Source organism: Urocampus carinirostris, chromosome 13 (assembly GCF_059441175.1).
Source record: "Urocampus carinirostris isolate Australia breed hairy pipefish chromosome 13, RoL_Ucar_1.0, whole genome shotgun sequence".
NCBI classification, from domain to species: domain Eukaryota; kingdom Metazoa; phylum Chordata; class Actinopteri; order Syngnathiformes; family Syngnathidae; genus Urocampus; species Urocampus carinirostris.
In genome coordinates this window covers 39,763,569-39,788,637 of record NC_142361.1, presented here as the reverse complement: position 1 = coordinate 39,788,637, position 25,069 = coordinate 39,763,569, and the positions used below count along the sequence as shown (strand labels likewise).

At 39.8% G+C, this 25,069-nt stretch overlaps 1 protein-coding gene across 2 annotated transcripts in view; it reads left to right on the top strand.

Annotated features, from left to right (window-relative positions):
- Nucleotides 1–25,069, top strand: part of inpp5a (inositol polyphosphate-5-phosphatase A) — a 288,035-nt gene that overhangs the window by 57,518 nt on the left and 205,448 nt on the right. For both annotated transcript variants that reach the window (XM_088351848.1, XM_088351849.1), the window contains exon 4: nt 101–188. In XM_088351848.1, the coding sequence (XP_088207974.1) occupies nt 101–188 (88 nt within the window). The remainder of the gene's footprint in view (nt 1–100; nt 189–25,069) is intronic.

Genomic DNA, 25,069 nt, shown 5'->3' with positions numbered 1-25,069 from the left:
ACCCTGGTTATTACACCCCGCTTTTACAGCTTGCTGTGCATTATTGAAGACAATTGCATTTACTCACTGAATTTTTTTCGTCTTATTGTGTTTCCAACAGAGAGATTTTGTCCAGCGATGCCATGAAAGAGTACAACAGAGCTCGCGTCTACCTCGATGAAAACTACAAGTCCCAAGAACATTTCACAGTAAGTCAGTTTCAAACGATGGCATGTCCTAAAGATGGTTGTTGATGTGTGCAATGTTACGAAACAATGGATGAAGTCCAAAGCATCTTCTAAGTCGTCATTGATAATGAGATGTGGCATTCTTTGGGCAGGGTTGGGTTGGGTAACTTTAACTGGATTACTTTCAATGACTTTTGGATTACTCCAATAGCAAATATGCTCATAAAAGACAAAAGAAACTAAATATGAATAAAATAACTCCATTTTGTGCAGGCTTGGGGAGTAACGGAATACACGGAACGGCAAAAATGATGTTGGCAAGCTGTTTGGATTGATTTTCATTTTGTTTCTGTCGCATTTGATGTCCGTTTTGCCGGAGATCAAAGAGATCAAAGCCAGGAGAGAAAGCTTACCACGTGTTGTGAGTCATCATTTGATTCATATTTAGTTTCTTTTGTCTTTTATTAGCATATTTGGTATTGGAGTCAGCAAAAAAGTAATCCAGTTAAAGTTACCCTACCCAACCCTGAATACTGTCTATGCTACTTGATTCATCCCAAAGGCAACACAACCAGGAAGTAGATGTTTTTTTTATATACTTTAATACAACTCAAGTAAATAAAATTAAAGCACTTCATTAAATCAACATAAAATGTACGATATCCAAAATACTCACACCCAAAAATAAATAAGTAAAATAAATCAACCTGACTGTTTGGAATAAAAAAAAATTGTGTACAAAAATTAAACAACCCGGAAGTAAATGTGTCCTGGCAACAAGATTCACTTGATATAATTGAAAAATATTTGAATGCAACACAAACTTTTTCTTCTTTTTTACGTGTTTTTTTCCACTTTTTTCCTACATGTCTTGCTTTTCTTTTTTTCTGGCTTTTTTTCTAAATTTTTGGTTCTTTTTTTCTTTTTTGTTTCTTTTTTTCTCAGCTTTTCACTACTTTTTCATTTTGGTATTTTTTTCTTTTTTGTTCTATTCCCCCCTTCCTTTAAGTCATTTTGTGCATCATTTTACATCATATTTGGTCATGTTGGGATGAAAGAAGCAAAAACAACCCAAAGAGCCATTTAGGACCCGAAAGAGCCGGTTCCTTTTAGTGAGCCGAGCCGAAGAAGCCGGTTCTCGTCAAACTACTAACTTTACTCAACCTCCTTCCACTTCGACTTGACTTCAAATTACCGCATTTAGGACACAACGTCGGGGGAACCCGTGTATTTTGACCTTCATGCACGGTAACTTTGACTTAAGTCGCTTCTTAATTAGTAATTTCGAGCCCTGATTTTTGTGCGCTGGCTCGATTTTCTTGTGCGCAGAGATTGTGCGAGCAGTGCGCAATTGCGCACACGCGCAGTTTAGAGGGAATACTGGCTACAGGTATGGTTTCTTTTTTCTTTTTTATAATAGTGATGTGGTATTCTTTGGGGTTCCCACATAAAACGTGTTGGGCGAGTATCAGACATGTAGCTTGCAGTATTTGTATAACTGCTCAAGCTACACGCCTAGTACATAAACAAACATGGCAGCTCAGCTTCTGCCGATCAGACTTCATGGCTAGGCATTTGTTTGAAAAAGGAAGAAATGGTGGCCTCTCCCAGGCCCTTGAACTTGAACTACAGTTGTTAAATTTGCAATATGTTGTGGTGCTTTCTTTTTTTAAGATAGTTTTCACTATCATCCCTTACTTTTTGCACATATCTGTGAATCGTTTTTAAAAGGCAAGTATTTTTTTTCAGTTCTGTAGATGTTTTTATTTAATAAGAATTCTACACAAATGAGGTAAAGAACAAAACTCTTTGATTTACAAGTGTGCAGTTAATTGGTTGAATTAATTTTATACCTGGAGGACAGCTCGATAGATAGATAGATAGATAGATACAGTGGAACCTGGGTTCTCGACCATAATCCGTTCCAGAACCCTGTTTGAAAGCCGATTTGTTCGATCACCGAAGTCATTTTTCCCATTAAAAATAATGTAAATCGTTTTAATCCGTTCCAACACCCTGAATGTTTACCTTGAATGTTTAACGGAAACATAGAGCGAATCCAGGCTAATCGTACGTCCGCGTTATCGTAATCTTCCGTACGAAAGATTACGCTAACATGAACGTGTAAAAAAAAAAAAATCAGGTCGTTTACAAGTCATTTAGCACCCGGGTCTCCACAACAAGTGGTGAGCGGTTCATTGGAAAGGGGGCTTTGTTCCAACACCCTCAATGTTGGGCTCCGTTCCAACACCCTGAATGTTTACCTTGAATGTTCAACGTAAACAAAGCTAATCCAGGCTAATCATACGAAAGATTACGAGAACGTGAACGTGTAAAAATAAAAAAAAAAGGATAAAAGAATTATGAATAAGATTTCTTACCTTTGTGGTGGTCAGCCAAAGGCGCAGGTGGACGGTGGTGCTATTATTTCTTTCTTAAATGCAATAGTTGTACGCACTACTTTTCTTTTTTAACCTGTAGCAACTTTGTTGCTCGCACTGACTTTCTTCGGAGGCATAATTAGGGGCTAAAACACTTCGTACACCTATATTAAAAGCGAAAGCAAAAGGAAGCACGTCTGCACGCGATAAGAGTTGGTCAGAAAAAAAGCCATCTACACCCGTACGCCGCTCAGCATGGCACCCTAGCGTACGCACTCAGGCATTACCGGCATTCGAACTCCGATTTTTTGACCGAGCAGCGAAGCAAGAATTTCTCGAAATTTTTGGTCGGACTCCCATTTGTTCAAACTGAGAGGTGTTCAAAAACCGAGGTTCCACTGTACTTTATTCATCCCCGTAGGGAAATTCACACTTCCAGCAGTATCCTTGTGTTGAAAATAAAATAATAATAAAATAAAAGAAATAGAATACATAAATACCCAATATAACGTGTTGATATGGAGTATTTAAATAGTGCTACATAAAATATACACTGTCATAAAAATAGGGTAATATGTAAATGTGGAGGTGGGCTTTTACTCCCCCGGGTGGGGTTAAAGAGCCTCATGGCATGAGGAAGAATTGATCTCCTCTGTGAGGTATGACAAAAACAAAACTTAAGAGGTATTGCAAATATCCTTTTGTGTAGACCGGTTCTGGCAAGTATTCCTAATACTCAAGGCTTTTTTCAAACTGCAAACTCAAAACACCACTTGAAACAATGTAAAGACTGAAAAACAGCTGAAGAATTATATATTAAATTATATCATGACGCAAATAAATATGCCCAAATACAAGAATAATCATGAAGTACACTCATTATAGAATGGAATAGAATAGAATATACCTTTACTGTCATTGTTACAACATGGGATATAGTGTGACGACGAAATTGGAAGTGGCACTCCAGTTCCACATTTTACAGTGAGGATAAGGAAAACAAAGAGATAAAGGAACAAAGAATTTGTTATGAACAAATAGGTAAATGAGTTATAAATGACTGAAATAATACAAAGTATATCAATGAAGAAATCATACAACCATGACTATAGATGTAGTAAAACCTTTCAATATTACAACACATATTAATAAGTACTACACACAGTGAAAATCAAAGATCAGGTCCCTGCGATGAACAAGGTATTATTGTATAATTTTGTATTCTATATTTTGTTATTGTTATTTGGTATGTCATTATTATTTTTGGATGTTGTATTTTAAATGCTATTGACTCTCTCCCTGTTTATGCAAGACACAGTTGTGCATTTTCTTTCCTTAAAATATGAATGAACTTTAAAACAAGTGGGATTTTTTTGTGAATCATTTCCTCTGTTTCTTCTAAACTGAAAATTTGGGGTGTCTAGTTAGGGCACGTATAAATGAGAATATTAATAGATCACCCCCGATTTTGTTATGATTATATTTAACCACAAGGTGGCAGTAGTCGCCCGAGTATAAATGTATTGCTTGGCCCCGTTCATTTTCAGATTCTTTTACTTCTGGGTCAAAATAAACGAATTGTTGTGGATTTTTTTTCTTTAAGAAGGCTTTCTGAACATTCAATGCACTACTGTCCAGGTTTATTTAAATTGGCTTGAGACAAATCATGTTAACGTTTATGCTATTCATAAATTGAAATGATTGCTGAAAAACCTGAGACCAGTCAAGTGCATGAAAGTTTTATTTAGAAAAAGATAATACAACTTTGAATTCAGGTTTTTAAGTCAAGCCAAGTCATTTTTTTGTATAGCACAAAGAGTCTCAAAAGGGCTGCACAGGTTATTGCACAGACTATTATTTCAGACTATTATGACACCATCCCCTGATCTAAAACCTACATGAGGACAAGGAAAAACTCAAAAACCTCAACATGAGGAAAATGAAGAAACCCTGAGAAGGGACCGCACATGTGGTATCCCCCTTTCAGGATGACCAGGCTGCAATGGATGTTGCAATAACAAATAATACACAGATATTGTCAACATAAAATATAGGTTATTTATATGCTATAGAATAGAAGTGTATTTTAAGCTTAGATTTAAACAGTTCAACTGAGGTTGCAGATCGGATCTCAGGGGGAAGAGCATTCCACAGCACCAGGACCCAATGGAGAACACCCTCAAACCTATGGATTTCTTCTTGGCTCTTGGGATCACCAGGAGGCCAGTGCTTTCAGAACGAAGGCTTCGGACCGGAAAGATATGAGGGAGCAAGTCCAACAACCCTCTTTGTAACAACCCTCATTTTCGTTGATGTTCTCTTGTTCCTCTCCTGCGTAGTTTTTTACTAAACTGACATTGTATGCTCATCTTCTTGGCCGAAAACACACTCTTTAAGATGGCATCGTTTTCTTGTTTTTGTCATTGTTGGTTGCCACAGTATGGAACCCTATTGCATTGGCTTGTCATCGTTCCTTGAAGATTAAATGGAAGGCTAGTGACTGAACGTTTTAGATTATTGCAGACTTCTTTATCTCTTTTTTCTCTTACTCTCTTCCCCTGTTTTCTCCTCTCTCTCTTTTCTCTTTCTTTGCCTATTTCTGTCCCTTTTCCATTTCCTCTCTCCTTTCTCTTTTTTTCTTTCTCTTTCTTTCTCTATTTGCTTCTTTTTCTTTTTTTCCAGCATTCTTTTTTTCTCCCCTCTCTCTTTCCTACTCTTTATAATACATGCTAATAAGGGCCTTTTTTAATAATTCTTGGGTGTCCTTGTGATAAAGGGCTATACAAATAAACATGACTTGACAAAGATAATCATTTCCAATGCTTAAATCTTAAATCTAATTTTAATGTTATGTAGAAAAAATAAAATGACAGCTATTCCGTATCTTTCTTTATCATCCTTTCAGTTTATATTCTATTAGAAGCGCTTTTTCCACTTGGTGGAGCCAGAGACTCAAATTCGCTGGATTCAATTGGGACTTCTGAATGCTTCCACTGCACTATACTCAAGACATCATGGCTTTAAGTATGGTTTATATTTAATTCCCACTTTACTGTGCATTTACACAGAATTAGACAAAAAAATGGTTACATGATAGCCCCGAGGTTGTCATATATTTATTTGTACAGCCCTTCATGACAAAAAGTCTCAAAGAGCACAACAGATAAAATAAGTAGTAAAATATAACATCAGCTATATAAAACATTTTTGTAGGAACGGTAATATGTTAAGCAAAATATGGAAAAATAAAATATGTGACTCGGTTTATATAGAATCCAAATGCCAAATATGACTATATATAAATTTTAATGATATTGTAAAGTTCATCAAAATTGGAACTAGTTAACTAGCTAAAATAGTCCAAAAAAGATCAAATGTTAGCTCAATAGCTAGTAGATAGCTTGCTAAATAGCTAAAAAATTACAAAGATAGCTAGCTACAAAGCTAAAAAAAAAAGCTATCTTAAAAAAACCTCCACATTTTTGGCTCATTCGCTTTATGGAACCCTAATTATGGGATAGAAGTTTTTTTGTACCACTAGGAGGCACTAAATATTACACACGGTCGCTTTAAAGCACAGGTGTTAAACAGGCAGCCCGCGGGCCAGATCAGGCCCGCAAGACAACAAGCAGAGAAGCGCAAGAGAAAAACAAGCTGCAGGTTGAAATATGTCAACTTGATGTTGCCAAAGCCAGGTGCCTCGAACAATGACACTGTACTTGTATTTATTTCTCTCTCTCTCTCTCTCTCTCTCTCTTTTCCACCCTTTTTCTCCCACTCTCTGTCTCTTTCACTCTCCGTGTCTCTCTTTTTCTCTTCCTTTGTTGCTCTTTGTCTCTTTCTCTGTGTCTTTTTAACTTCTTTTGCTCTAACTTCCTTTTCCCTCTTTTCTCTTTTTCTCTTGGTACCCTTCGCTCTTTCTTTTCTCTTTTCTCTCCTTATGTCTTTCTATTTCTTTTTGGATTTCTTTCTTCCTCTCCCTTTCTTTCCCCCTCTCTCATGACTTCTCTTTTTATCTCTTTTGTTTCTCACGCTCTCTCCCTTTCTCTCTCTCTTTGTCCCGTCCTCTCTCCTTTTCCCTCCCTCTTTCTCTTATTTCTTTCTCTTTTTCTTTCTCTTTAATCTACTAGTCCGGCCCCCGACAGAATATTTGTTCTATCGTGTGGCCCCCCGAGTTAAAATGAGTTTGACACCCCTGCTTTAAAGACAAACACCGCTCCAAATTTTACACTTTGAGCGCTCATGGCATTAAGGTTGATTGTGTCCAAGATTCCCCTGGGACAGACATGAAACGTCCACGAGTCAGTTTGGTTTCAAAGTGGTGAGGTTAAATACGTACGTGTGTTTTTGGAGTCTTTGAGACTTTTTCAGCATTTTCACGCACGCTTCGATGCATCTCCACAAACGCTCATAAATCAAAGACACCACCGAGTCACATATGCTCTTTAAAAGAATATTACAAACGCTGGCCTTTTGGAAACGCAATTATGTGCCATTTCATATCCTGGCATTATGAACTGTTTATTTCATCGTGTTTGCGTATAGATTAACCTTTTTGCTGTATTTTGATTCTCATCAGAGATCACAATTTGCGCTCGTCTTTGAAAATCGCTCAGCGGAAAAATAAACAAGGGCTGTCCTTTTGCCTGGAAATTCAGGGGACGGTCAGGGTTGGGTAGGGTTACTTTAACTGGATTACTTCCAATACCAAATATGCTAATAAAAGACAAAAGAAACTAAATAGGAATAAAATGATGACTCACAACACGTGGTAAGCTTTCTCTCCTGGCTTTGATCTCTTTGACCCCCGGCAAAACGAACATCAAATGCGACAGAAAGCAGGGTTGGGTAGGGTTACTTGAACTGGATTACTTCCAATACCAAATATGCTAATAAAAGACAAAAGAAACTAAATAGGAATAAAATGATGACTCACAACACGTGGTAAGCTTTCTCTCCTGGCTTTGATCTCTTTGACCCCCGGCAAAACGAACATCAAATGCGACAGAAAGCAGGGTTGGGTAGGGTTACTTGAACTGGATTACTTCCAATACCAAATATGCTAATAAAAGACAAAAGAAACTAAATAGGAATAAAATGATGACTCACAACACGTGGTAAGCTTTCTCTCCTGGCTTTGATCTCTTTGACCCCCGGCAAAACGAACATCAAATGCGACAGAAAGCAGGGTTGGGTAGGGTTACTTGAACTGGATTACTTCCAATACCAAATATGCTAATAAAAGACAAAAGAAACTAAATAGGAATAAAATGATGACTCACAACACGTGGTAAGCTTTCTCTCCTGGCTTTGATCTCTTTGATCTCCGGCAAAATGAACATCAAATGCGACAGAAGCCAGGGTTGGGTAGGGTTACTTTAACTGGATTACTTTCAATGACTTTTGGATTACTCCAATACCAAATATGCTAATACAAGACAAAAGAAACTAAATAGGAATAAAATGATGACTCACAACACGTGGTAAGCTTTCTCTCCTGGCTTTGATCTCTTTGATCTCCGGGAAAACGAACATCAAATGCGACAGAAACCAGGGTTGGGTAGGGTTACTTTAACTGGATTACTTTCAATGACTTTTGGATGACTCCAATAGCAAATATGCTCATAAAAGACAAAATAAACTAAATAGGAATAAAATGACTACATTTTGCGCAGGCTTGGGGAGTAACGGAATACATGGAACGGCAAAAATGATGTTGGCAAGCTGTTTGGATTTATTTTCATTTTGTTTCTGTCGCGTTTGATGTTCGTTTTGCCGGAGATCAAAGCCAGGAGAGAAAACTTACCACGTGTTGTGAGTCATCATTTGATTCATATTTAGTTTCTTTTGTCTTTTATGAGCATATTTGGTATTGGAGTCATCCAAAAGTCATTGAAAGTAATCCAGTTAAAGTAACCCTACCCAACCCTGGTTTCTGTCGCATTTGATGTTAGTTTTGCCGGAGATCAAAGAGATCAAAGCCAGGAGAGAAAGCTTACCACGTGTTGTGAGTCATCATTTTTATCATACTTAGTTTCTTTTGTCTTTTATTAGCATATTTGGTATTGGAGTCATCCAAAAGTCATTGAAAGTAATCCAGTTACAGTAACCCTACCCAACCCCGGGGACGGTAAATAGGAAGAGACATTTCGGGGTGCTCACGCAGGGCTTGCCATTTAGCTTTGATGGCATCGCTCATATTTGTTTTCTCAATCTTCGATTTTCTGGCTCGGTGCCGCGGGGATAATTGTTTGTTGTCCGTGCCACCTCGTCAATTTTCGGATAATGTTAGTGGGAAGTTTCTCGTTGTATTCGATATGCAGTGGCTTGCTTTCTTAGGAGCAGCGAGTGAATAGTTTGATTGAGTGTGAGTATGGTAATGTAGCGAGCGTATGTAAAGATAAAGGTCAGCATGTTTATTTACTTTGTGTGTGTGTTTTGGTGCGCGCGTGTGGTGTGTGCATTCGTTCTCGACTTGACACGTTTATATGAAATATTTTACTGCCGGAATGATTGATTTTCACCCTCAAAATCCATTATTTGCAATGGTGTCCTTTAGAAATGTTTTTCTTTTAGTTTACAAAATAAACGTACCGTATTTTCCGCACTATAAGGCGCACCTAAAAGCCTTTATTTTTTTCAAGAGCTGACCATGCGCCTTATAATACAGTGCGCCTTATATATGGATCAATATTAAGTCGCAAAGTCTTCCAACTAACTTGCAGCCACCGACTCGATTTTCCCCCGAAGGCGAAGTCGTCCGCGGTGTATGCTGGGATTTATATACCGGCGTTTCATTTCCTAACCAATGTGTCAATCATCATTTGAATCAGTCACTATTGGCTAAAGTTATTCGGAGGTCAAGGGGGCGGATCCTTTTTATCATTTACAGGCTCGCATAGGCCAAAGGGGCGAAACAAAGCCTGCGATTGGCCGAAAAAGATGAATGTGAATCACACGTTGGGTTGCACTACGGCATAGAAAAACCTTTTTTACTTTTCTGTATTTGTAAATATTTGACTCTCCTGGATTTACTACACTCTGATAGGCTGCCGAATGTGCAAATTGCCAAACGATCCGAAATTCCGAAATTTCCAAACCGAACGAAGACTTCGAAATCGGAATAAAGCAAACGTATGATTTGAAAAAAAAACATCTTTTTTTTGTCTTGAAAAAGTTGTCGGCCACCCAGCCGGAGACCTTTTGTAAATTATACACCCGACGTAAAAGATGCACGCAGACGTTATTTCAGACACTTGTTATACACAAGTGTGCGTAATACACGATGACATAAATTAAGTTAAAATGAAATCTCACCTCAGTGTGTAAGAGCTTGAATGACGCAATCTTCTTCTGCTAAGAAAGTGGGGGTGTTTTACCTCCCTGTTAAAGTATACAGCAGGTAAAATGTCAATTAGGAAGGCCTGCCCGGTTAACTCAACTCCCAATACACTTGTTCTCAGCTATTAATATTTATGTTCTAGTTCTGCCATATTTAACATATTGTGCAGAAGTCTGGGGCAATCATTACAAAAGTTCACTACAGCCCCTTTTTATCTTTTAAAAACGTGCAATAAGAACCATACACAGGGTAGGATATCGGGATCATACCAATATTTTATTCATGCAGTCCAAATTATTAAAATTGGATGATTTAATAAAACTTTTCACTTCACAACTGTTATTTAAGGTCAACAAAAACATAGTGCCAGAAAACATGCTAAAATTATTCACTCGGAAAGAGGGAAGTTATAACTTAAGGGGCTGTAGTCAATTCAAAATCCCAAAGGTGAGAACCACCAGGAAAAGTATGTGTGTGTCTGTGTGTGGAGTCAAACTTTGGAATAATTTACAAGATGAGATCAAACAATGTCCAACTATTCACTTGTTCAAAATTAAATACAAAAAACATTACTGGCGAAATACAGGGAGGAAGAAAATGGGATAAGTTTATGGTTAACTTGTTGTTATTGTTGCTATTATTATATCAGAACTGTTATTATAAATATTATGTTTATCTTTATTGTTGTTATTATCATTGGTGCCGCAGTGACATTTGGTAACTAGGCGCATTATGACGTTGAGGGATGGGTATTGCGAAGATTACTGTATAAAATCTGTGATGATTGTAATTATTATAATTATTGATATCTGACCTATGTAATAAGTATATCCATGAGATTTTGATATATTAGACATTAGAGGAAAAGAGGATTTGTAAAATGTATTTACCGTAAATTCCGGACTATAAGCCGCTACTTTTTCCCGTAACTTTCAACCCTGCGGCTTATTCAGTGATGCGGCCAATTTATGTCATTTTTCTAAGTGTTGCTACCATTAACTGCCCTGTCAAAGCTATATTATTATTATTAAAGCTTTGAAAACTCTCTCGGTGTACCGTCTTTCTTTGTAAATATGTGTAACCCATGTATAATATGTATTGTAATGTATTTATTTGTATTTATTTGAGACACTTATTCTGATATGTTTTGCACGGGTGAACGAAAAATGAGGGGCGGAACAAACGCGGGGTGCCGAGTTTAAGTGGGGACCGCCAAAGGTGAGGGACAGACGAGGAGAGAAGAGGGCGTAAAAAGTTGGTTAAAGAAAAAGGAGTTGCGTGAGTAAATGTGTCCCACCCTTACCTTTGGAAATATACACTTTTTTCCTTGGATTACTTTCAACAGGACCCGGACTCTGCAGGTCTGCATCAAACCTTAAGTACCGGTATCATTTTCCGTTGGACTGTGTACTTAAATGAAGGACATTCAGTTTCAATCGCGGGACTTGAAGTCGGGTTTGGGGTAATTTTGTGTTTGTGTTACACTTTTTAATGTGAGCGCATGCGGCTTATATACAAGTGCGGCTTGTGTATGTACAAAATCGGTTTTCCTCTTAAAATGTGGTGGGTGCGGCTTATAATCAGGTGCGCTCTATAGTCCGGAACTTACGGTAATAGGGAAGAAAAAGGAGTAGGAAAAATAAGCATCTGCTTCTGACTACCCCTTTTCGAACATGTTATGTGACATTTTGTTGTTGACTCATTGTTTTTGTCCTGTTTTTATTTGAATGTTCGAAATCAAAGTTTTCATTCATCCATTCATGTTACAGCTGCACCTCACAATATTTTGACCAACATGTGAAGGTTTGCACGTAAAATACACATTATGTACATTGGTCTTGTCCACCTTAAGTTGTTCCAAACAAGCTAATGGGGATATAAAGGCTACCCTCTTCTGTGGTCCACAGGCCAGGAATGAGCGCAACGACATAGAATAAATCACACGATGTGGCCTGACAGGTTAGGATACAGATGATATATACTTCCGTGGTCTGCTTCTGTGTGTTTGTGTATGCTTGTGGGTGTGTGCTGTTATCAGAGTAATACAAACAGACTAAATTGACTAACGGACACCTTTTAATCAACCGTTTAATTAATCAAGTGTTGAGCAAAATGTCAAACGCTAAGAAGAACACTTCGGGAGCTTGTAGAAGCCTTTAAAAGTCCACTAGTCAAGTCAAGTCATGTTTTTTTGTGATGCCCTTAATCACAAAGAGTCTCAAAGGGCTGCACAGATCAAAGACTATTGCAAACTACCGACTATTATGACACCATCCCCTGATCTAAAACCTACATGAGGGCAAGGAAAAACTCAAAAACCTTAACATGAGGAAAGTCAAGTCAAGTCATGTTTATTTGTGACTCCCTTAATCACAAAGAGTCTCAAAGGGCTGCACAGATCAAAGACTATAGCAAACTACCGACTATTATGACACCATCCCCTGATCTAAAACCTACATGAGGGCAAGGAAAACTCAAAAACCTTAACATGAGGAAAGTCAAGTCAAGTCATGTTTATTTGTGACGCCCTTAATCACAAAGAGTCTCAAAGGGCTGCACAGATCAAAGACTATTTTAAACTACAGACTATTATGACACCATTCCTTGATCTAAAACCTACAGGAGGGCAAGGAAAAACTCAAAAACCTTAACAAGAGGAAAGTCAATTCAAGTCATGTTTATTTTTGACGCCCTTAATCACAAAGAGTCTCAAAGGGCTGCACAGATCAAAGACTATAGCAAACTACAGACTATTATGATACCATCCCCTTATATTGACAACATAAAATCTAGGTTATTTATATGCTATAGAATAGAAGTGCCTTTTAAGCTTAGATTTAAACATTTCCACTGAGGTTGCAGATCCAATCTCAGGGGGAAGAGCATTCTAAAGCACTGGGGCCACCAATGGAAAACACTGTCGGATTTCTTCTTGGCTCTTGGGATCACTAGTCGACCAGCGTTTTCAGAGGGAAGGCTCCGGACCGGAACATAGGGGGAAATTAAATCTGAAAGATATGAGGGAGCAAGTCCATGCATGATTTTGCATAAAACTATCAGAAGCGGGCAGCACGGTGGCGCAGTGGTTAGTGCATGTGCGGCACAGTTCAAGTTGCTGCTAAGGATACCCCCCCCAAAAAACTTGTGTTAAGTTGGACCAAAAATAAAAGAATAATGGTGCAGTTCGGTCACTTGGAGTCTCCGTAAATTGTAATATTCCTTGTCCTTTTCAGCACAATACAGCGACATCTAGTGGTCAAACATTGTCTCTTTAAAAAGTCATTACAGACGCTGCCCTATTTACGAACAAGATCGTTCGCAAGATTCTTCAGTGCTATATTTGGTATTTTTAAGGTTTAAATAAGTATGTTTAAGGCTTGTATAAGTAACCTGTATTGTTTTGTATTAAAAAATGAATTCATAAATTAATATGCTCTATAAAGATAAATAAAGTTTGACTCACTTTTGGAAGAGGTCTTCCTCTGTGGTAAAAATGTGGCCCAAAAAAAAAGCGTTCTGACTATTTTCTCAACCGCATCAATCTTTCTTATTCCACTTTCATTTCAAAAGAAACGGCTCACCTCTTCTTTACACTTTACACCAACTGTATTGAATGCCTGAAGAGATATTAAACAATAAAAATGTCAAAGTTCTGAGCGCGCTGGAGATGCAGTATAGGATGTTTACACACGAACTAGGAAGAGACAGCGGATTTATTAAATATGAATAGAATAAAGAATAGAGAATAGAATATACCTTTGTTGTCATCGTTACAAAATGGGTTGAACATATTGTGACAACGAAATTGGACGTGGCACTCCAGTTTCACATTTCACAGTGAGGATAAAAGAAAACAAAGAAGATAAAGGAACAAAGAAGATAAAGGTTATAATTTACACACTATTTACACAAGAAAGTGTGGGCATTTAGGATGTTACATACAGTTTTGGGATCGTATTAGTGCAATATGTGCAAAAATAGTCAACATTGTGCAAAGTGAGCATTGGCATGAATACAATTTTACATCTGTATGAGGTAGTGTGTTTGCAAGAGCTTCAGTTTTTGGTGCGGTGTGTGTTAAGGGTGGCTCTGGGGAAGAAACTATTTATTTGATCACTAAGTTGTCCTTAGTACAGAAAAATCTATGCCCTAACAAGCAGATCTGTCAACAGATGCTCGTAGCTCAGCTTCACTCGGCTCCTGAGGTGAGTCCCTAATTCTCATCCAGGCAGCATGCTGTAATGCAATCATCAGTACCGCCTTGCCCGGCTAGGAATTTATGAACACTTAGTGTCCCTCTCTGCTGACAAGGCCTTAGCGCCTGTTTACAGTATGGCTTCGAAATATGTGTCACTTGCGTTTATCACCTTTTTAAACAGCATCCTATATCACCCTCCGCTTGTGTTTTTATGGGAAAACAAAACCGGGCCGCTTGCGGAGATTATATACAGCAGGACGACGGGAGAATGTGAGGTCGGAGAGGAGGGCTTCCTGTGCACAGTGTGTTGGTTTTACACACAGGGGTTAACTAGCAGGAGCTGCTCTCCCTCTCCTGGGCTTATAAGTACTGTATTTTCCGCACTATAAGGCGCACCTAAAAGCCTTTATTTTTTTCAAAAGCTGACCATGCGCCTTATATATGGATCAATATTAAGTCGCAAAGTCTTCCAACTAACTTGCAGCCGCCGACTCGATTTTCCCCCGAAGGCGAAGTCGTCCGCGGTGTATGCTGGGATTTATATACCGGCGTTTCATTTCCTAACCAATGTGTCAATCATCATTTGAATCAGTCACTATTGGCTAAAGTTATTTGGAGGTCAAGGGGGCGGATCCTTTTCATCATTTTCAGGCTCACATAGGCTAAAGGGGCAAAACAAAGCCTGCAATTGGCCGAAAAAGATGAACGTGAATCACACGTTGGGTTGCGCTACGGCATAGAGAAAACATTTTTTACTATTCTGTATTTGTAAATATTTGACTCTCCTGGATTTACTACACTCACGGTTATAAGAAGACCATGGTTACGTATCATTATTGAACGCAATGGCCGCAAGAGAACTTAGGTGAGCTACGCGGCTTTATATTTTCCCGGTATCTTGTTTTAGAACGATCTTGATGTTTCTGTGATGAGTCTATTTTGAAACTCAATTCAATTCAAAGTGTTTATTGTCATGTGCACAGTAAAGAACCCTGTTTCCCTGCACAATGAAATTCTTACTTTGCTATCCACACTGTTGCCAGCAAAAAAAAAAAAAAAAAGGAAACTAAGAAATGTTTGGCATATCTTGATTCCCAAGACACTGTTTTCGTACATGTCTGAGACACGTATAGGCTTCTTTGCAAGCTTTTGTAATGTTAAGGGGGTAATAAGTTTGACCGAACTATCTGACCGTTTTGTCGACGTTCCCATTGTAGCGCCTTATAATCCGGTGCGCCTTATGTATGGAAAATATAGGACCAAAAACTATTTTTGGGGGTGCGCCCTATAACCCGCTGCGCCTTACAGTGCAGAAAAAACGGTTGGTTAAAATATTGAAAACTAAATCTAAGAGCTCTTATTTCAATACGGTGAGGAGAACGGCAGTGCCGGAGGCCACTCCAACGGAGTAGATGTCAGCTCTGCAATATCACTCGGCAATAACTCTCCTTTGCAATCACTCATACGCTTAGGCCAGACATAAGTGCATATGCAGGGTGTTAAAGTGGAATAAACACACATGCTAGCAGGCGCACCGCCACACATCCACTCATGACACATTTTCAGCAACGATCAATGATTCTGCTCTCGGCTATGAGTTATGCGCTGAAGAGAGAGGGCCTTTACTGTGGAAATATTTTCTGAAATGAGAGCGTAAATGGTTTCGGAATGGGTGGCAGCACAGTAGAGAAGTGGTTATCATGTTCACTTCAGTCGTTGGGTTCGAATCTGCAAACTCTACTTATGCAGTGTTCTGGTTTGCCCGCGTCCTAGACGCATCATTTTTGCTGGGGACGCATCGTGTCAAATCAACGTGCGTCCCCGGGACCCAACTTTTTTGACACCAAATTGTCATTATTACCCGATTACTATTATTTTTAACAAAGATTTACCGCACTCCAAACTTTTCATCAGGCAGATCCGCCATTGTTGTTTTGGTCTCGCGGTTCGAGCTTTCGTCCGCACGCCGATCTCGGCCAACGAGATCTCGTTGCTTCGAGATGGCGTCATTGTTGTGGTGCTTGTCGTCGATTTAAGGTGATAATCATAAAAAAATTGGTCATTTCTTCAGTGTCAGTAATAAGTCGAAACATAATGCCGAAAGTGAAAACAACTGCAATAATTCCGGCACGAAAAAACGGCGGAGAAATTCTTCGGAAGATTGCGAAGGCAAGGAAAACACGTGTGCTGAAGCGAACGACTCGACGAAAGAAAATAAACAAAATAATACTCCTAAGTAAGATAAGGACTTTTCTGCCAAAATCGACTTTTTCGAATTTTATTCCTGGTGAAGCTATGAGGAGGATGATAATGGATTGGACCTTTAGAAGGCATTGCAACTGTGGTGGGACAGCAAACCACGAAGAACATATGAACTGAAAAATCTGAAGTGATAACTGCTTTGTATTACCAATTAACTGTGATGATTAAAACTGCATGAATATGTAGACTAATATTTCAGCAATATTATTTTGTATAATTTACAATATTGTGAACTGAAAAATCTGAAGTGATAACTGATTTATATTACCAATAAACTGTGATGATTAAAACTTAATGAAAATATAGATTGATAGCACGGCAGCGCAGTGGTTAGCGCATGTGAGGCACAGTTTAAGTCATGGGAACCTCCTGCGTGGGTTCAAATCCAGCTCCAGACTTCCTGTGCGGAGTTTGTATGTTCTCCTCGTGCTTGCGTGGATTTCCTCCGGGCACTCCGGTTTCCTACCACATTCCAAAAAAAACATGCATTTAAGGTGAATTGTCCCTAGGTGTGAATGAGCGAGTGAGTTGTCTGTCCCTGTGTGCCCTGCGATTGGCTGGCAACCAGTTCAGGGTGTCCCCTGCCCACTGCCCGATGGTTGCTGGGATGGGCTCCAGCACCCCCGCGACCCTACTGTGGATAAGCGGTGCAGCTAATGATGAGATAATTATTTCAGCAATATTATTTTGTATAATGTACAATATTTTTGTGAACTGAGATATCTGAAGTGCTAACTGCTTTGTATTACCAATTAACTGTAATGATTAAAACTGAATGAAAATATAGATTAATAAAATTATTTCAGCAATATTATGACTAAATTTTGGGGAGCCATAGATCTCTGTGGGGACCCATCGATTTTTGAGCATGCGAGTCCCCGGGACCCATCACTTTTCACAGCTCAAATGAACACTGCTTATGACAACGTTATCCTTAGCGATCCTAGCTGCCGCGATGACATGCGTCGAGTGAAGGTGAGCCTGTCATATCGATCTTTTTAGCGCTAAAATATGAGCCACTTTACGCCGCGCTCGGATGCAGTGATGTGAAAAATAATAACTTGGACCCAAATTAAAAATATCGATTCGGTTTGACGCTGTTGAGAGCAAATAAACAGCATGTGAAGGATTTTTATCCCTCCCTCCTTTTTACATTGCCCACCGCTTTTTCCCAGCGGCCCAGTGAAACGACCGGGTCGGCCATGTCGAGCCGAGCATTAAATTAAGCGTCTCGCTGTTGGCTCGGGTTATAATCATAACCTACGAAGCGCTTTATTCTCCTTACGAATCCCATGCACAAATCAAAAGGCAACCATTGTCTCCGCCCCCTTGATCGGACTCTATCATCTAGCATTAGTTTGGTTTTATTCAGTGACGGCCCTCCTTCACTTCAAGTCATAATTCTTAGTATAATAGAATAGAATAGAATAGAATATACCTTTATTGTCATTGTTACAACATGGGTTGAATATATTGTGACAATGAAATTGGACGTGGCACTCCAGGTCCACATTTTACAGTGAGGACAAAGAAAACAAAGAGATAAAGGAACAAAGAAGATCTTTGTACTGTCCTTGTTGTAAAGGCTTTGTTTTCCTCTGGAGAGGGGGTGTATGAGGGGGGTGAGGGACAGACAGAGATGGCCGGATCCAACTGGATGTTTGATCTTCCTGTACACACGGTCCAGTGTTTTTTTCCCCTAATTGCTCAATCCACGTATTGAATGGACATAGTACATACAAAGTTTTTTTTTTTAACCCCTTCAGTGTTCATTTGACCTGTGAAAAGTGATGGGTCCCAGTGACTCGCATGCTTAAAAATCTATGGGTCCCAACAGAGATCTATGGGTCCCCAAAATTTAGTCTTATCCAGGTTGAAATTGTAAATCGGTGACAAATATATAATATAAATCTATATATTCATTCAGTTTTAATCATCAAATTATGAATTCAGTTTCTGCATCAAATTATTGTTGGTAATATACCGATTAAAGGGATAACCACAAACCCGTCTTATTTTTTATTTTCTCCTTTTATACTTCCTTTTTTTCTTAACTTCTTTATACAACATAATTCGTAATATCAATCGTCAAAGCAAGTGAGCTGCTGGAGAGCCGGCTCTCTTTAATGAGTTGAGCCAAAAAAGCCGGTTCTCTAAAAAGGGACGGACTTTTCACCACACGACTCGAGATCGGTGTGCAGACGGACTTCCTTTCGCTACACAACAACGCGTTTGACTTGATTGATTTGCCGTTTGGTGATAGTCGGTGTATACCGGAGGGTACCCATCTTTGACAAATTTTCGTTTTTCCATACAGAATTACGTTGTATACGTCTTAATGGATCATAAACGTACTTTGTACGGCAAAAACGTACAGGTTGACAGGTATAAATTTTTCCGCCGTTTTTTGTGCCGGAATGATTGCCGTTGTTATCACTTTCTGCATTATATTTCGACTTATTACTGACACTGAAAAAATTACCGATTTTGTGTTGATTTTCACCGAATACTGTTTTTTTTGGAGGCATACTTAACCTTCGCTCGACGACAAGCACCACAACAATGACGTCATCTCGAAGCAACGAGATCTCGTTGGCCGAGATCGGCATGCGGACGAAAACTCGAACCGCGAGACCAAAACAACAATGGCGGATCTGCCTGACAAATAGTTTGGAGTGCGGTAAATCTTTGTTAAAAAAAAGTAATCTGGTAATAATGACAATTTTGGGGCAAAAAAGTTGCGTCCCGGGGACGCACGTTGATTTGAGACTATGCGTCCCCAGCAAAAATCATGCGTCTAGTACACGGGGACGCAGGCAAACCAGAACACTGCCCCATCCGCTTTAAGGGATGATCTGACACAGAGCCATCAAACGGTTGAGAAAACAATTGCCACAAGGTTAATTTTATCGCCTGCTCCGTGCATTTGTGAGCAGGCGGGATGTGTCCTCTGCCCCTGTCCTGATGAATGACTGTGCCGGGCGAGCAGGAATGAAAATGAAAGCGGGGAGAGGCCAAGTATGGCCTGCCGGTACCCTCCACCCCGCACCTTGAATTGAAATTTTTCCGACATGCTCAAAATTGGTATTCTGATATATAAGTGAGGTGATGTTCCAATTATTTTGATGATAAAAGCTTTCATGTCCCCCAGACCCGGACATCGCTTTACCTCATCCATCTCAAGAAGGTTAATACCTGCACAGCCTAAATGGAGGATGTCACATTGTCCACAGTCTATAGGAAAATAAACTATTTAGTGGATCTAAATTCCAAATACTTGGCAGTCCGGGCCGCGCATCTATCGATTGTCCACAAGGACGGCGTATGCGTTCGGGAGTCGAGATGAATAGATACTCGTTTGAGTGTGGAGAAGGTAGCAGGACGAGCAACTGCATCTCAGTGCCGTGTCGGGACCGATCAGAGCCACGGAAGCCCGTTGACATGGGCAAGATGGAGTTGGCGAGATCTTTTGCTTTCCAATTGAGCTCCCTCTGAAAGCTCGCTTTTGGCATCTGGCCCCCCTACTTTATTCTCTGTGTGTGCCAGGTACCGTTGCAACGATGAGTCGACCTTGTCAACAAAAATCGATAATAAAAATATCGTCTGACGGGTTTTTCCAACAAAGCGGCATCTCTACATGAATATAATGTAAGCTGAGAGTTGTTCATGTTGTTAGGTTTAAAATCTCATCTCATCTCATTAGCTGCACCGCTTATCCTCAGTAGGGTCGCGGGGGTGCTGGAGCCCATCCCAGCAATCATCGGGCAGTGGGCAGGGGACACCCTCAACTGGTCCCAGGCCACACAGGGACAGACAACTCGCTCGCCCATTCACACCTAGGGACGATTTGGACCGGCCAATCCACCTGAAATGCATGTCTTTGGAATGTGGGAGGAAACCGGAGTGCTCGGAGGAAACCCACGCAAGCACGGGGAGAACATACAAACTCCGCACAGGATGTCCTGTAGCTGGATTTGAACCCACACAGGAGGTTCCCAAGACCTTAGAACTGTGCCGCACACGCGCTAACCACTGCGCCGCCGTGCTGCCCTAGGTTTAAAATATTAAAATGGACTGGATGATGAGGTTTTTATTACAGTTGCTGCAAATGAATGAGTCACAACACGTGGTAAGCTTCTCTGCTGGCTTTGATCTCTTTGATCTCGTTGACAGCTCGCTGTTAGACTGCCAGCAAACATATCAAAGAGCTTTCTTTTCAGTTTACATAAAATACATTTTAGAATATCAACCATCACAATACATTTTTACATCCATTTTAACAAGATACTTTTAACAAGAGATCGTATAGTGGTTTTTTAACGTTTACAATGAATTCAACATATTCTTCTTTAAATGAGAAAATACAAATAAGAACAATAACGAATATAAAAACGGGTACAATTTACCTGCAAATGAATGAGTCACAACACAACACGTGGTAAGCTTCTCTGCTGGCTTTGATCTCTATAAGGGGAATTAGCATTTTAGCACAACATGCAACGTCCGGCAAAACTAACATAAAAGGCGACAGAAACAAAACAAAAATAAATCCAAACAGCTTGGCAACATCAATCACATTACTGTGCATGTTAAGAGATTTGTCAGCTATGGTTTTAATGTTTAAAATTAACTTCTTTTCGGAGCACCAAGAAATCGCGTCTTACCGTTGACAGCTCGCTGTAGACTGCCAACAAACCCCGCCTTCCGGTCACATGTCAAAAGCCAAACCAAACCTTACCCCATACCAGCAGGTGGCACTGTTGGACTCGTCATTGCAGGACACTTACACAAAAACTACACAAGATATTTCAGCAGGAATTTCAACAAAACAACAGTTATTATTACACCCGTTACAGTATCGTTTCGAAAATTTTTCGAATTAGTTATCTGACTCCATTAACCAAACACAACCAACCTACTAGACCGGCATGTACTCCATCGAATATGGCCGTATTAGTGTCGCCCGAGACTCTGTGTAGCCTTCTCTGAAGTCCTCAGCCTTTCTTCTCTCGGCCCACGTCTTTTCGCAGAACGGCAGAATGCACTATTCCCAATTTCCCACACCAATCACACCCCACCCTCCTCATCACTGTATTCCTATCCTTGTATTTAAATTTGATCAAGTGAACGGTTGGACATTGTTTGATCTCGTCTTGCAAACCGTTCCAAAGTTTGACTCCGCACACAGACACACACATACTTTTCCTGGTGGTTCTCACCTTTGGGATTTTGAATTCACGTTAGCCCCTTAAGTTATAATTTTCTTCTTTCCGAATGAATAATTTACGTTTTCTGGAACTACGTTTTTGTTGACCTTAAACAGCAGTTGTGCAGTGAAGAATTTTACTAAATCATCTAATTTTAATAATTTGGACTGCAGGAATAAAATATGAGTATGGTCTTTATTTCCTACCCTGTGTATGGTTCTAATTGCACGTTTTGGAGGATAAAAAGGGGCTGGAGTCAACTTTTGTAATTGTTAGTATTGACTAATATTTGAATTCATCATTTATATGCCTGTTCCTAAAAACAGATGGTGATCATTCACAATGCCTAATTGGTTTTAAATGTAGATACATTTTTTATTGCACCCGTTTCTTGTGTTTATTATCATTTGGCACATCATTAAATCAACTTCATGATAAATTTAAGAAAACACTATTATCTAATAATTTGACCAATTGTTTCAATACTAGACTAGATAGATAAATAGATACTTTATTCATCCTCGTAGGGAAATTCGCACTTCCAGCAGTATCCTTGTGTTGATTATTAACAGATTAACAGGATGGCCTCAGGGTGCTGTGTTTGTAGTTTGGCAACAGCGGAGTGGATGACGTCACACGCTAGGCCAAAAGTTCGACGTCCCTGCAGCAGATGGAAATATTTATGCCCAGGGTTACACCACCTCATGTCCACGTAGATAGCGAGTTTGCCTCCTCGCCGCTTCCCGCAGGCTTTTTTGTCTCTGTCTGCCCTAACAGCGCTGAAGCCAGGTAGCTCCACGTTAGCGTCCAGGATGCTAGACGTGAGCCACGTTTCCGTAAAACACAGCAAACTGCGCTTCTTGTAGGCTTTGATGTTTTTCCACCAGCACAGCCAGTTCCTCAGTCTTATTTGGTAGAGAATTCACATTCACCATATTTGCGGACAGTACCGAAGGCTTATAATGCCCCTAGCCGCTTAGCCTTCACCTTAGCTCGTGGATGCAGCACCTTAGCTGCATCCACGATAGGGCCCCCTCATCACGGCGGCACTAGAATTCTTCAGGGCAAGGAGTCGATTCCTCGAATAAACGCATTTTTGTGCGTTAAAACCCATAACCATAGGATAGAAAGTAATGAAATGATCTGCATTTATATAGCGCTTTTCAAGTCAAGACTTCCCCAAGCGCTTTACAGTGTGCTTTACATTTTCCAATAGCGGCCGTGCAGCCATGTAAGGCGCTAACCTGCTTATTGGGGGCATTAGGGGTTCAGTGTCTTACCCAAGGACACTTCGACATGTAACGCGGAGGAGCCGGGATTCAAACTGCGATGTCTTGATCCCTACCTAATCCAAAGTGAAGTTGTCAAACGGGACGAAAAACAATTAAGATAGAAGCAGACAATTAAAACAAAAAAATCACAAAAGAGCGAAATAACACTGAACTGCTGGAAAGGCTGCCGCTCGCCGCGGCGCCTATGATGTCTATATCTAACTATCAGTGTTCTGGTTTGCCCGCGTCCCTGCGTCCTAGACGCATCGCTTTTGCTGGGGACGTATCGTCTCAAATCAACGTGCGTCCCCGGGATGCAACCTTTTTGCCACAAAATTGTCATTATTACCCGATTCCTTTTTTTCAACAAAGATTTACTGCACTCCAAAATTTTCGTCAGGCATTTTCGTTTTGGTCTCGCGGTTCGAGTTTTCGTCTGTCGTTATATACAGATTATCACGTTTGAGTTGTGTAGTGAAAGGAAGTCCGTCTTTTTTTAGAAAACCGGCTTTTATGGCTCAACTCATTAAAAAACGGCTCATTTGCTTTGACGATTGATATTACGAATTATGTTGTATAAAGAAGTTAAGAAAAAAAAGGAAGTATAAACGGAGGAAATAAAATAAAGAAAGGTTTGTGGTTATCCCTTTAATCGGTATATTACCAACAATAATTTGATGCAGAAAATGAATTCAGAATTTGATGATTAAAACTGAATGAATATATAGATTTATATTATATATTTGTCGCCGATTTGAGATTTCAACCTGGATAACACTACATTTTGGGACTCATAGATCTCTGTTGGGACCCATAGATTTTTGAGCATGCGCGTCCCCGGGACCCATCACTTTTCACAGCTCAAATGAACACTGAACTATTATTAACTATTATTATCTAACTATGTCTAACTATTAAAATGGTCTTTGGTTGCAGCTCTACTCTCTACTTTATTCTGTGGGCGCTGGCATGTGTGTCATGGTAGCGGTGACGTCCATTTATGTCTGTCTCGCACATCTGATATAAGGCTATCATTAGCCGCCACTTTGCCCATACGTATCGATCCTGCCTTCGCCGCTTCATTTGCATGGCCCGACTGACCCGGGCAGTAGCTGGCCATTATATTCCCATTAGCTAATCTCTTTGATTTCCATAATCCTCCTTCTATTGAGAGCCCTCACGGCTTTCGCAGTCCTCTCTCCCCCTCCAAGGAGAACAAAAAAAGCCCACCCGCCTCCCCTACCCCAGTCACTTCACTCTAAATTAATCAGCATGCATCATATAGGCAAACAGCTCGCATGGTGTAATATGATTTATTATTGACTTTTATTGGCAGGCGTGAAGGGATGCAAGACACTGCTAAATTGAAAAATACAGTCTGTTTTCATTTCCGAATGTGAGAGCATTAGAATACCGTGTGCTTGAAAATATGTATTTTTATAGTACCGTAAATTCCGGACTATAAGCCGCTGCTTTTTCCCAAATGTTCAACCCTGCGGCTTATTCAGTGACCAGTATAATATGTATTTGCAACTGTATATTTTTGTAATGTATTTATTTCAGACACTTATTCTGATATGTTTTGCTCGGGCGAATAAAAAAGAAGGGGCGAAACAAACGCAGGGTGACGGGAAGTGGGGTAAAGGCGAGACTTGTTTGTGGACGCGGCGGACAGTAGTGGATATATATTTTTCCCACCCTTACCTTTGGAAATATACACTTTTTTCCTTGGATTACTTTCAACGGGACCCGGACTCTGCAGGTCTGCATCAAACCTTAAATATCGGTATCATTTTCCGTTCATTTTGCCGGCTGTGAATTTTGGACTGTGTACTTTTATGAAGGACATTCAGTTTCAATCGCGGGACTTAAAGTCGGGTTTGGGTTATTTTTGTGATTCTGTTACATGTTTTAATGTGGGCGCATGCGGCTTATACACCGGTGCGGCCTGTGTAAGTACAAAAGCGGTTATCCTCTTAAAATGTGGTGGGTGCGGCTTATAATCAGGTGCGCTCTATAGTCCGGAATTTACGGTAATTGGTAATACAAAGCAGTTATCACTTCAGATTTTTCAGTTCACAATATTGTGAATTATACAAAATAATATTGCTGAAATATTAGTCTATATATTCATGCGGTTTTAATCATCACAGTTAATTGGTAATATAAAGCAAGTTATCACTTCAGATTTTTCAGTTCATATATTCTTCGTAGTTTCAGTTGTAATGCCTTCTCAAGGTC